Source organism: Lytechinus variegatus, chromosome 2, assembly GCF_018143015.1.
Source record: "Lytechinus variegatus isolate NC3 chromosome 2, Lvar_3.0, whole genome shotgun sequence".
In the NCBI taxonomy this organism is placed as follows: domain Eukaryota; kingdom Metazoa; phylum Echinodermata; class Echinoidea; order Temnopleuroida; family Toxopneustidae; genus Lytechinus; species Lytechinus variegatus.
Genome location: NC_054741.1, coordinates 80,407,153 through 80,421,109, shown reverse-complemented (window position 1 = coordinate 80,421,109; position 13,957 = coordinate 80,407,153). Strand labels below are relative to the sequence as shown.

The 13,957-nt window shown below is 38.6% G+C and overlaps 2 protein-coding genes across 2 annotated transcripts in view; one reads left to right on the top strand and one right to left on the bottom strand.

Annotated features, from left to right (window-relative positions):
* Positions 1-287: 287 nt before the first annotated feature.
* Positions 288-5,259, bottom strand: LOC121409209 (intraflagellar transport protein 20 homolog). Its single transcript, XM_041601062.1, has 4 exons — positions 5,093-5,259; positions 2,562-2,647; positions 1,109-1,212; positions 288-579 (listed from the first exon to the last, which is right to left on the bottom strand). Exons 1-4 carry the CDS (start codon positions 5,217-5,219, stop codon positions 498-500), a joined length of 399 nt encoding a protein of 132 aa, XP_041456996.1. The 5' UTR covers positions 5,220-5,259; the 3' UTR covers positions 288-497.
* A 157-nt stretch (positions 5,260-5,416) lies between these two features.
* Positions 5,417-13,957, top strand: part of LOC121409208 (protein MTO1 homolog, mitochondrial-like) — a 29,830-nt gene continuing 21,289 nt past the window's right edge. The window contains exon 1 of the mRNA XM_041601061.1: positions 5,417-5,566. The gene's annotated coding sequence lies outside the window, so the exon portion shown is untranslated. The remainder of the gene's footprint in view (positions 5,567-13,957) is intronic.

The following is a 13,957-nucleotide window of genomic DNA, read 5'->3' as shown; positions in this document are numbered from 1 at the left end:
CAACTCGGTCTACAAGCAGATGGCTAATTCTCAGATTGTCTAACATCACAATGGTTGAACCCACTCTATTTGGTCTAATTACCATTCGTTCCATCCATCGCTTGGTCTAAGTATCATTCAGTCTAATGCTCATCTGGTATAATTTCCACTTTGTTAGTTTGCACCTTGTCAAAAAGCAACAGTTGGTACATACCGGTAATCAATTATACCAAAAGGTGGTAAACCAAGCAGATATTAATAGAAACAGATTATTAAACATGAAATTAGACAAAATTGTAAATGGGCTAGATAGCAATTAGACCAAATAGTTGAAGGTGTACTATGATTAGACCATGAGGGATGAGACAAAATGGAAAGTAGACTGAGTAGCAATTGACCAAGTATTAAACAAGCTTACCTTTTTATCAAACCCTACTTCTACATTCATCTGTCTCACAAGATACTAGTATAGGACAAATAGTATTTTCCATGATCAATGACCTCCACGTCCGAAAACGCTATTTATTTAGAATAAACTGTTCTATGAATTCACTCTGTTCTGCTTCTTCCTTCTGGAGTGCTGCATATTGGATGCGATACCTACACACAAAGCAACAAAAACAATATCTGATTAATATCAATAATAGAGATGTTTGACAAGGAACTGGAGCAGAATTATACCAAGATAATTTTCTTTAATTCTTTTTAGTCATGATCTTATGTTTTGGTTAATGTTCAAAATTCTAATGAGTAGCCAAACCATATTTACATTTTTGAAGCAGAAAAGGGATCACATTTCATGAGAAAAAATTTGTGACATCACCTTCTTATTTATTTTGACAACTAGTCTCGTTCACTTCCTTAAACGATTCATGTGAACCTTTGAACTTAATATGAATATAAACTAAACTAACATTTCCATCCAGTTTTGATGCAATATCGTGGTTTTAATAGGATTTTCTTTGTTACAGTTTATATTTTTGTCATCTTTTGTCTTTCTTGCATTACACATTGAACCCTCTGCAGGGTGTATTTACATCCACAATGAATCAAATATACTATCACAATATCTAGTTTAATCTTATATTCAAATCAAATTGATGTCATGGTGGAGTACCCTTTACTTTACCTCTCTAGTTGCGTCTTCTTCTCTGCAATCAATGCTTGAAGTTGTTGCTGTTGTGCTTCTCTCTGTTTTGATATAGATTTCAATAGGTTCCTAGATCCAATTGCCTAGAAGCAAATAACAAATTCAAATAGAAAAAAAAATGAAATCAGAATTAAAATGTCTTTAATCAGTGCAATCAATACATTATCATTCCACTGTAAGTAGTTGTATAATTGGAAATTTAATGAGAGAGAAATTCAGTCATTTCTCTTTAAAAATTAAAACCTAGAGTTTCAAGCACTTTTTATTAAGCATTCAATACAAAAAACATGTAATCTATAGTGGCAGTCTCGCTTGCATTACGCTATTCGATAAAGCAGCGGTGCTGCCTTTGAAAACAGCTAATGAATGATTATTCACAGAAGAAAACACCATTATGATAATAAAATACATCCATTGACCCAAAATGACCTTTGACCATGGTCATATTGACCTAAGACATGTGCAAAACAATCATTCATACTTGATTACCCTTATGTCGATGTTTCATGAGATACATAAACACATAGGTACATAAACTTTCAAGTTATAATGCTAATTCAATACATACTCCCAACATGACCAGAGTTCATTGACCTTTAAATGACCTTTGATTTTGACCATGTTCCTGAAACATGCACAGGGTATTCAGGGATACATTGCTACTCTTATGTATGACCAAGTTTCATGAACTAGATCCATAAACTTTTAAAGTTACATGTATGATGACTATTCCTCAAATATCTGCAACATGGCCAAAGTTTGTTGACCCTAATTGACCTTTGACCATGGTCATGTGACCTAAAACTTGCACATGATATTCAGGGATACATGGTTGCTCTTATGTAACAGTTTCATGAACTAGATCCATAAACTTTTAAAGTTACATGTATGATGACTATTCCTCAAATATCTGCAACATGGCCAAAGTTTGTTGACCCTAATTGACCTTTGACCTTGGTCATGTGACCTGAAACTTGCACATGATATTCAGGGATACATGGTTGCTCCTATGTCCTAGTTTCATGAACTAGATCCATAAACTTTTAAAGTTATGATGACGATTCCTCAAATAACCCCAACATGGCCAAAGTTTGTTGACAGTAAATAAATGCCTTGGTAAAGTACACAAGTACTGTGGTGGGACTTGAACCCTAGAACTTTGGTGGTTCAAAGTTCTTCAGAGACATATCCACAGAACCAAGACACTGCATTATCAACATCATTCTATTTGTCTTATGTATATATATATATTTCTTTAAAAATATGCCTGTCTTCAAGGTTCCACAATATATTTTGTTTCTAAATTAGAATAAAAATAGGGTTGGCATGGTCATTAACAAGAATAACTTCTTTTTTAATATGTGACAGACGTCTTAGGATGCACTTTAGAGTCACCATACTCATATTTTCAAATTGTTAGTCTATTAATTACCTTCATCTTCTCTTTCTCAACTTCTTTTGCAAGTTGATCCACTTTGTCAATGAATCCTCCTACTATATGCTGAAAGTCTCCAATTTCTGTAAGATTAAAAAGGTAAAAAAACAAAAACTAAGTACACATGATTAACGCAATATCTTTGTTATTAATGAATTTACCACATAACCTGCTCTTTGTGAGCATATAAAAAAAATCAAATGTAGGATGAGATATATGCAAATAACTTCATTGTAACTCTGAAGCCAACACAAAATTAGCATGAAATGCTTTAGATAGGAATACAACACTTTGAGGCATTAGAGTTTAAACTGCCCTGGGCAGTTCATATTAAAGGACAAGTCCACTGCCCCCCCCAAAAAAAAAAATAGTTGATTCAAATAAGAGAAAAATAAATCAAGCATAACACATAAAATGTCATCAAAACTGGTTGTAAAGTAGGAAAATTATGACATTTTGAAGTTTTGATTAATTTACAAAACAGTTATATGCACATCATGGTCAGTATGCAAATGGGGGAACTGATGTGTATTTTCATTATATTGGATGGCTCAGAATGGAATACCAGAAATATTCAAAGAGTTTGAGAAAATATTCTGAATATTGGCCCTAATGAGTAGAATATTTCTGGTATTTCTTGAAATCAAGCCATCCAATATAATTATCTATAACCCCCCCCAAAAAAAAAAGAGAGGGAGAAATTTGATAAGTCATATCACATCACCATTTTAGGATCTATTTCGGTCATTGACATGTGACTTATATGTAGTTCATAATGACCTCATCAAGCGCAATTGTGATCTACATATATGCTGCACTGTGTGCATCGCATTACTTTGTTGTACGCGTTATACGCATCTGCGCATGCGCACTAGACTGTTGAATATGGTCTCATACTCAATGGCAAATTTTGTACATGAGCCTATGGGGTATTCATCGGAACTTTGATACTGCACAGGCAATTGATGAAGACCAAAATAAGCATTTATAGTGTATGGCTTAAATGCTCTATTTAGATGATAATCTCTATTATGAAACATGAAATATTCAAATTTCCTCATCACTGTCACGTAAAACAAAGTTTTTTTCCTCCCTGAACATGTGGCATTACCATTAGTTTAACATTTTATGGTTCAGTCAAGTTGGACCTTAATGTCAAATCTGTAAAAATTCAAATATTGTCTAATTCAAACAATTGAAAACATAAGAAATAGTGAAAGAGGGACACTGTTGACTCTCTGAGGTTACATTTTAAATGTAAATAATTACTATCATATAATATGACAATAATGAAATATTTTCCATTTTTGTTCTTTTGTTTTTATTTTTGCTTCTTGGTTTCCCCTTTTTATATTTTTTTACATTTATTTCTTTTTTTTTCACTATCTCTTTCTTTCATTCTTTGGTCATTATTTTTTGGTATTCCTTTCTCCTTTCTTTTTTTTCTGTCTTCATTTTCTTCCTTCCCTTGATCTTTTTAAATTTTTTTCTTTGTTTTCTTTCCGTTATTCATTTCTTCCATTTTAAAAATTTCTTTTCCCTTTTGGGGGTCTTTCTCTTTTTTCTGTTCATTTGTTTGCTCTTTCCTTCTTTCATTTTTTTTGCTTTCTGAATCTTTTACGTATCTTTCTTCCTTTCTTTTTATTCTCTCTTTCTTTTGTTCTTTATTTTTCTTGTTCTTTACTTACTCTCTTTCTCTTATTTTCTTTCTTTATTTTGTGCTGTTTCAAGAAAAGTCAGTCATTGCGTCTAAAATGCCTTATTCGTGAAATGTGTGCCCAGGACCCGACATTCTCTTGACTTGAATAAACTGCCAGTGCATTTTGATTGGTAGAATCTAATTAACATGACTATCGTTAGACAGCTGGCAGCCGTCTGCTTCAACTTTTGAGTTTTTAAATTTTTAAATTTCTCCTCGTACACAGATCATGCAAATGGCTCGCGAACATGCACCCCTCATTTCTCATTAGGGAGTTTACAATGCAAAAACCCAACTGAAGGGGATCTTTGATTTTTCATTTTATTCTAAATAAAAAGTTAATTATTCCGTTTTGACCTCTAGTCTATGGCTCTAAAGCACCAAAACGGGAAAGAAATTAGACCAAAAGCTTCGGTCTCTGTTGTTCAGCTGAACTCCGTTGGCTTCACTCACCAAATGTGTACGAGAAAGAAAAAAAAATGTTAAAAAACTCCTCGAAACAGACGGCTGCCAGCTGTCTAGAAAAAATTAAAAAGGAGAAAGAAAAGCAGTGGCTTAATTCGATTTCGGCTGTCTACCCCTGACATGCCTGAACATGCTGAATGAGCTCTAAACTAGTAAAATAATTAACGTTAAAACTGAAAAAAGGTTTGGCAACCGCACACACACGCAGCAGGTACAGGAGCAGGCGCCCGGCGCGCCGCGGCGGCGCCGTGGCCGCGCCGGAGCAGGGGCACGCACCGCAGAGCTCAGTCAGTCACACAGGCACAGGCGTCGATCGAGCTGAATGAATTAGCCTCGATACTTGATGAAATTAACATTTACTTACTATCCACAAAATCTTTACATTCTTCTTTCAGTTCTGTCGTCTGGCTTTGAATTTCAGGTTCCAATACTCGTATTTTGTTTAAGTCATCAAAGTGCAAACCAGCATTTGCAAGAGCTTCGTCAGCCATGGTAACTGCGACTCGTAAATTCTTGAGAAATATGTAAAGGCTCGAGCGGAAATAGTTTTATATTGATTAACATTTATTTCCTTATTTATCTAAATGATTACATTTTTAGGTATGAAATAATAATAAATACATAATAAATATTTTATATTTTGGTATTATTGCTGCATCGAATTTTTTCAAAAAGATGTTTCTGGATTTATAGACTATATATAAGCTGTGCTATAAAGATTCTGCTAAAATTTTATACCGGTAGCCACACATTATGTGCATGCAATTAATTCGAGCAAGCGGAGTAATAAAACCTTGAAAAGCTAACAAACAATCAATCAGCCATCCATTCAGCCTAGGTAAGATATCATGTCGACATCATCTATTTCCAAAAGAACAATGCCAGTTTTTTTTTACAGTACAATCACATTATCTTACGCTATAACGTCAGTGTCAGTGAATATGACTAGCCAGGCGTGCGCGTGCGATGCTTTCGACAACAGCCCGAACACGAAGTGTGATGTGCCGACCGGGCCGGAACTCTGGCGGCTGTACTGTGCACGTTGCATGTGCTCGGTCATGGCTCGGTTTAGGCGCAAGTCTAGTCTGACGTAGACCAAAAGCTTCGGTCTCTGTTAAAGAGAAATGCCAGTAGTTGCAGTAAACACTGATTTCATGAGAAAGACTGTAAAACCAGGCTTAATTGTCAGTATATCATCAAGGATCTAGATCTGGTACAGTTACATAAACTGAACTTTGTGAAATCTTGAAATCTACGCTGAAAAATGTTCACTCTGAAGATCACCAACACAGATAGGCACACGTGGGACAGTGTATTATTATTGCCGGAATAAAGACCCGACGGAAGTGACCGAATCCGCGCTTATTTTGCTTATTTCTCAGCAATTACACAATTTCTTCCGGAATCCTTTGGCACATATTTTTTATTTATACAAACAGACACTTGTGTGGTCATTATATTAGATTCTGTAAAAAGTCATTTTGAGATCGTTACCAAAACTGGAATTTATCTTTAAGTGTTATCAGTTATGTTGGTTGTTCAGCTGAACTCCGTTGGCTTCACTCACCAAATACAGAGACCGAAGTTCTAGCGCGATCTGTACAGGGACTCAATGGCCATATGTTTATGTACCGTAACTTGAACTTCGGGCGTAAGGGCACTAGTATTCAACCCGTTTGGAGAGTTTCCTCAAATATATAGAAATACAGAATTCATCTGAATTTCAGACCCGTCTTATTTCCAAGAGCAAATGCTGGTTATTCTTTTACCGTTATTTTTTTCTTCAACCAGTCGACTGTGTGCGCGGGCGATCGAATTATACGGCGACGGTTTTTTGCACTAGTATTCAACCTAGCGATGAAAGATGGTCCTATGGTGTAATTGGTATGGGTTGGTATGTGAACAATGATGGGGAACAATTCAATCACATACAATGGGCAATTGATCAGGCTCAGTGAGCTGCATTACAAGGCACAGACCATGCACACAGTACCATTAGACCACTACCAGCTACAGAGAGTTCTACACACACACTTGAGGTTGAAATGAGGTTGAACTTGGAGCTGCTGCTGCTGCAGGGAATGACAAGACTGGGACTCGAGGTAAGGTAGGATAGTATTGTATGTGTGTGCGTGCCTTAGTTTATCTATGTATATTTGTTTCGGCCCCTCCACAATATTGGCGACGAGGATAAACGTGATTTTTAATTTATTTTCGGCAAAATATTTTCTTTACTTCGCCATAGCCGGCGCCGATAGCAGAATCTGCGCTGGCTGTGGCTGAATATAAAAAAGCCGCCGCCATCTTGAATTTTTCAGGTTTTTGATTAATTTCAGCTGTTTGACTCTGTTTCGTCCAAAATATAAATTACACAACAAATAACATATTATTTTAGTTTGAGATTTTAATTTTTGGTGGAAAAAGTTTGATATTTAGTTCCGTAAATTTACTTTATTTTTTTACCGATCGGCACTGGCAGCAAGCCCTGAAGGAATTCAGCGGCTAGCTTGACAGGAGCCAATCGGATTATTTTTGGGACAAACAATATTCGTTGTACTATTTAGGGTAAATATCCATTCATTTTGTTTAACCATATATTTAAATCTTCCCTCGTTAGGATATTTTTTTCCGGGCCACCGAGAGGGATTAAATTTGATGAAATTTTGATTGAGTTTGAGTGTGTACTAATTCTGTGGGTTGTGAATTTGCGACGTGAGTGAACTGAGCTGTGTACCGTATGTGGTGTGAATGGATAGCTGAATATTATTGATGTTGTGAGTTGATTATTTTATTACAAGCCTGAATTTGCTTTTCTCCTTTGACCGCTGCGCTGCTGCTGCTGTTGTTAGTATTATTTTTTTGTAATTATATTTCTGGGTGTTTTTTGGAGAAAACACCAGAAAATTGCTGCTGCTGCTGCTGTTGAATTGTTAGGAATTTATTATTTTTTTGGTCACGTCTCAGGAGATCAGGAAATTCAGTCTTGTAATAATTATTTTCTTGTTGCTGCTGCTGTTGTGTTGAAGAGTTGTTGTTAATTGCTGCTGCCGTTGTATTAATTATTTTGTTGCTGCTGTTGTTGCTGTGCTTTTGGATTGTTGCCGCTGCTGCTGTTGAGTGAATGCTGTGAGCTGTGCTGCTGACATTCAAATTAATAAATTATAAAGTGTTTAATTAAATAAATTGTATATAGAACTATTCATTATTCCAAGTGTACTTGTAAATATTATTTTTTGTTCAAAAAAAAAATTATAATAAAAATATACTTACATAATTGAATAAGAAATTATTTCTATATTTTACATATCCTTGTTCGAACAAGTAAGCATTCGATTGTTTGCATTTTTTTCTTCTAAGAATTAAAAAACACAGGATTTGATTTTTTAGGCAAGGTAGCCTTTGGATTTTAATTTGATTACATTCTCAGGTCAGGATATTCTGAGGTTAGTTCTGTTAATTTCTCTTTCATATTTTTATTTAAAAAGTTAATTTTGTCCCAGATTTATTTTGATTTTATCCGCAAGACAAACTAGTCTGTAGGATAATTTTTGGTTAATTACAGTTCAATTTGGGAATTTAATTTGTCCCAAATTTATTTTCAATTGACTATTGGGATTCTTTTTTGTTACTGATTAATATTATTTCCTTACATCAAGATGGCGAGCAACATTTCAAGAATCAAAATCAACTTTTGTTCGTCTGAGGAATTGATGACTTTGCCTGGAGTGGGTATGGCCACCGCCAACCGCATTCTACACGCGAGGGAGGCGGCCGACCTTACTCCGAAGGCAGAACTGTTAGTTTACGCCTTTGATTATGAGCCAACAACAACGGCTCGTAATTTGGACCGCAGAGAAGTGCGCTCCGAAGGAGATGAGCCTTATACGAGCGTTCCACTTATACCATCTAAGGAGCCCCCCGTAAGCCAGGCGTTTGAGGCTCGGCCACAGCACACCCGTGCACATAGCATACAGGGTGCTGTAGGCCAGTCTTCTCAGACACAGGCCGGGGAGGCCTCCTCATTTTTCACAGGGGGGAGGCCAGGTGGCGCTTCTACTCAGCAGCCCTCGGCCTCTCCAGAAGATAGGGCTAAGTCCCTCTGGGCTAATCAATTTGGGTATTCAGGATGGAACGATGGCCTGTTCCCACCACAGGGTCCCCAACAAGTTACCCCACCAGGACCCCAGTTCCAGTGTGGTCCTCATGCCCAAGTAGATTTGCATGGTCAGGCTCCCAGTACTCAGGGTGGCCGACCAGCAATGTTAAACCAAACTACCCAGACACCTCCACATAACTACCCACAGGCCGTTCCACACTTTACTCAAGCGCAGTACGAGGAAATGTATGGCGTGATGTTTAGGATGATGCAGATGATGCCATTCGGAGGAATTGGACAATCAGCTCCTCCATACTGCAACCCTGCTGCTGCCTTCGGTGGGTATTGCCCGCCATGGGCTGGAGGCAGATATCCGCCACACTATCCTAACACTGTGGCCCCGCAAACCTCTCCCCAAGGACCATGTGACTTGCAACATGGGGGTAGTAACCCTGTGTATCAAGGCGCTGGACCCCAAGGAGATGGACATGGAGGCTCAGTGTTCAATGAACATGGAAACACCACAAGGCCATCAGTAAGTCCGGGATACTTGGGGCTGCCAACAAGAAATCAGCCGCCCCGCGTCACCAGACTTACTTCGGCATCAAGACCTGTGGTACCGGACTATGATGACAGAAGGCCCCCTTCTAGACCAACCTCTTTGCCGAAGACTATTTCGTTCGACGGCAAGGGAAGTTGGGCGGCCTTCTATTCAAAGTTTCAACTTTATTCCGAAAGACATGGCATGTCTGATGCAGACAAGAAATATCAGCTGTGTCTGGCGTTGGAGGCCGAAGCCAGTAAGTTCATGGCCCTTATCCAGGAGAGCAATCCAAATATCGCCTTCCCTGACTTGGTTACCAAATTGGAGAAGCGGTTTGCTCTCCAGGAGGAGCCGGAAGTTATTCGGATGCAATTCCAATCGGCTTTTCAACGCTCGGATGAAGACATCATCAAGTGGGCAGATAGGCTTATGACCCTTGCAGGTCAGGCCTTCGTAGGCCTACCTGACAAGTTCGTCCAAGAACTTGTCGTGGCAAGGTTCTGCCAAGGTGCCCAAGACAAAGATGCAGGGCATCATGTCCTGACTTCTCGGCCTGGGACATTAGATGAAGCCATGACCAAGTACAAATGGTTTCAGTTTACCCAGAAGACCATGCATAAGCATGGCCCTAGGCTGAGGAACGAGGTAAGGCAGCTCTCTGTAGGAGAAGACAAGAATGACCTCGGGGTACGGGAGTCGTCTCCTCCGGAAGCTGCCACCAAAGGAACTTCTAGCCTTGAGGCTAGAATCAGTGCTCTGGAGGCTCAGAATGTAATGTGGGCCTCCAAGATGGATTCGATGGTTGTTGCAATCACTGATCTGTCTCGGAGTACTAAAGAACTTTTGTCGGTGTCAAGAGGCCAGCCGAGTTACTCCTCTGGCCGTGCCCCTGTCACACCTGAAAGACCAAAATACCCCTCCGGCCGTGCTCTTGGAATACCGGACAGACCAAAGTATACCTCTGGTCGGGCTCCGGGTACATCAGACAGGCCAAGGTATCAATCTAATAGAACGCCGGAACGGTCAGAGGGAGGCAGAAGATCATCTTCAGGCCTTCCACCAACTGATCGGCAGCAAAATTTCACAGGCTGCTTCAACTGTGGGGAAGAAGGCCACTTTAGCAGGGCCTGCCCCATGGGAAGATCGCCTGCTCAGAATAGACAACTTAGGGCTGTCACCTTCGAGGAGGAGGGAAATGGACGGGGATCGGCCGAGATGGGGAGTCCCCGATCCGATCACAGATCCCCACCCCCACCATCTTCATTCCGTTAAAGGACAGCCTCATGCCACAAAACCATGGTAGCACACGGGCACCGGACTCGCAAGCAAGTCCAGGGAGCCCGAAATTCTCTGAGGTATTAGATGTCCCTTGGAGGAATCCACCATGGCCACCAGACATTTCTGGTGAGGTTAAAGATCAAGAGGTTGAAGTAGTCATTTGTAGAATTGTGTCTACTTCAACATTGAGTGTTGAGTTGACAGTTGGCAAAGAGCCCATTACATCTGTTTTGGACACTGCGGCTGCTGTCACCATTATATCAGATAGGCTATTCAATCGCCTCCAGCCTCGGCCGCCCATCCTTAAGCGTGTAATCCTTAAAGGGGCTGGCCGAGACATGACAATGGACGGCATGGTGGTAGGGCCTATCAATATCAAGCTGGGTACCCAAATACTCAGCGAGAAGATTTATGTAGCTCCGATAGCAGATGAGATGTTGTTTGGCGTTGACTTGTTACGAAAACACAATGCCAATATCAGCATCCCAAATGCTATCTTAACTATGAATGGTGAAGACCTACCGATCATAGAACGAGAAGATTATTAAAACGGTGATATGATTGGGTAGGCTTATAAGACTTAATTGTAGGACCTGACGTATCGATCCGAATGTGTCCCATTGTGGATACTCATGAATCGGATCTACTCTTCACCTTCTGGATCCCTGGAGCCGCTTTATAGAGGGGCTGGCCCCAGGGGAACAGGAGTTGAGAAGGCTCCTACCTACATTTTCTGTTGTGGAGTGGGTGTTCAGCTGAAGAGGCTAGACATCCAATTCACACCAAGCCAACTGTTTTCTCATCGAGACAGGTGCCCCATACCTGCCCATCCGCCCCTGTTCCGGTTGGCAATGATGGACAGGTGGTGGCGTTGATTCGAGGACTCTCCCTCGGAATGTTTCTCGATGAGATAATGGTTATTAAAGCGGGAGAACTGCATTGTCTCAATTAAAGAGCAACGCATTTCCCTTGCACCTGTCTCTGCCTGCCATTGTGCAGACCTATGTTTTATGGTAATTTAATTTATTGATGTACATTATGTTATATTACTTTTTGTAGGCAGTATATTATGTATTTGTACTATGAAACAGAAAAAGTTTTATATGTTTTCATCAGACAAATTATCTAGAAAAATATATGAAGTTACTTATATCCTTTTATGTATATATTTTTGTTTTTCATCGTAGATACGTGCAGTATTTAGTATTTTATATTTTACAAGGCAGAGACAAGGTAAGACTTTTGCATGTTTTAATAGTTAAATGCGTTTTTATAGACAATATTTATATATTGATGTAATTAAAGAGAAAAATGTTTGATTTATGTTATGTATATTTTGAAATCTCTGAAAAAGAAGATTTTAGAAAAAGAAAAAGAAAAGAACAATAGAAAAGAGCAAACAAAGAAGAACAATAGAAAAGAAAAAAAAGATCAAAGAAAAAGAACAGAAAGAAAAAAAGATCAAAGAGAAGAGCAAAAAGAAGAACAACAAAAAGAAAAGAAAAAAAAGAAAGAAAAGAAAGAAAGAAAGAAAGAAAAAGATCAAAGAAAAACAGAAAGAAAAAACAAATTAAAGGTAAATGATTGTCATGTTTGTTTATTTTAATTAGCCATATATTGATTTGAATAAGACTTACTTTTGTATAAAGGATGTAGAGATGTAAATATAAGTTTTGAGTTACCCAATTTTTTTAGGGTGGGGGGATGTATGGTGTAATTGGTATGGGTTGGTATGTGAACAATGATGGGGAACAATTCAATCACATACAATGGGCAATTGATCAGGCTCAGTGAGCTGCAATACAAGACACAGACCATGCACACAGTATCATCAGACCACTACCAGCTACAGAGAGTTCTACACACACACTTGAGGTTGAAATGAGGTTGAACTTGGAGCTGCTGCTGCTGCAGGGAATGACAAGACTGGGACTCGAGGTAAGGTAGGATAGTATTGTATGTGTGTGCGTGCCTTAGTTTATCTATGTATATTTGTTTCGGCCCCTCCACAATAGTGCTGTCTCTCAATCTGCCCTTGTCCCATCCGACTATGGACTAGACCATTTGAGATGAGACCAAACAGGGAATTAATCAAAAGCCAGATACTTACATAGATCTAAATCTAATTTAGCAATATAAACCCTTTTGAGATTTGCTATCTATCCTCACTAGGTTGAATACTAGTGCAATTCAGTGCAAAAGGCCATCGGCGCATAATTCGATCCTACGCGCATACAGTCAACAGATTGATAAAGAAAATACCGGCAACAGATTACCCTGGAAATAACAAAGGAATGAAATTAAGATAGTTTCCATATTTCTAAATATTTTTGGAAATATGTCAAAATCTTTGAATTATGCCGGGTTGAAAACTAGTGCCCTTACGGTACTGAAGATCGGACAAAACAGGGAAGTGAATTTGCTTGACAGCCGAGGTAAGTCACTGTTTTTGTTCCTTTTAACTCAATTTTTCTCCGTTTTTTGGCAATTAATGCCAAGAGGGAGTATTAATTTGCATTTTGGTCACAATAATTGTCAATTTTTTTATTCATTAAAGACAAAAATTGAAGAGCCCCGACGGGGGGATTTTGCATTGCAAGTCCCCTAATGGTGCGTGCACGATAGCGAGCCGTCTGTGTACGAGGAGAAATTTAAAGGAGACACCCGAAGAATCCAAAGTACTTTATAATGCCTTTTTGTGGTCATCATTGTAAAGGGGAAGTATTACTAATCAGATATATAACTTCACTTTTCAAAATAGTCATTAGAGTTTGCAGAAATCAGCTCTCAAAAATGATTTATTTTCATGCTATATTTCTGCCTTCCATCGGTCCTCTTGCGAGCTCCAGCTGAGTGACGTCACACAATGAGCGTGAGCAGCTGAGCTGACAGCAGCCCATTGAAGACGATCTTTCCAATCAGCGTGTTTTGCTCTTAGAATTGTTTATTCCTCACAAGATTGGTCTTGTTATATAGATAAAAGTTTGAATTTACTGAACAGTGAAATAAAGTGAACATTTAACGTATTTTGGTAACCGATATTTAGCTTAGAAAAAATGATTTTTTTTTCAAGAAATATATTTGAATAAACAAAGCATATTTTCACTTAGAAATCACACTTGCGACAAATTGATATTATAATCAATATAAAGCATAGACATTCTTCGTCACGACTGAAAAAAAATTATGAAATTTCATTACGTAACAAAGTCAGGAACCACAAAATAACACGGCAATATCCATCGCGAAATGATTGAAATTGCAGTTGAATTGCCGAAACATGATTAGCCCACAGCGGCGAGCGGACTTTG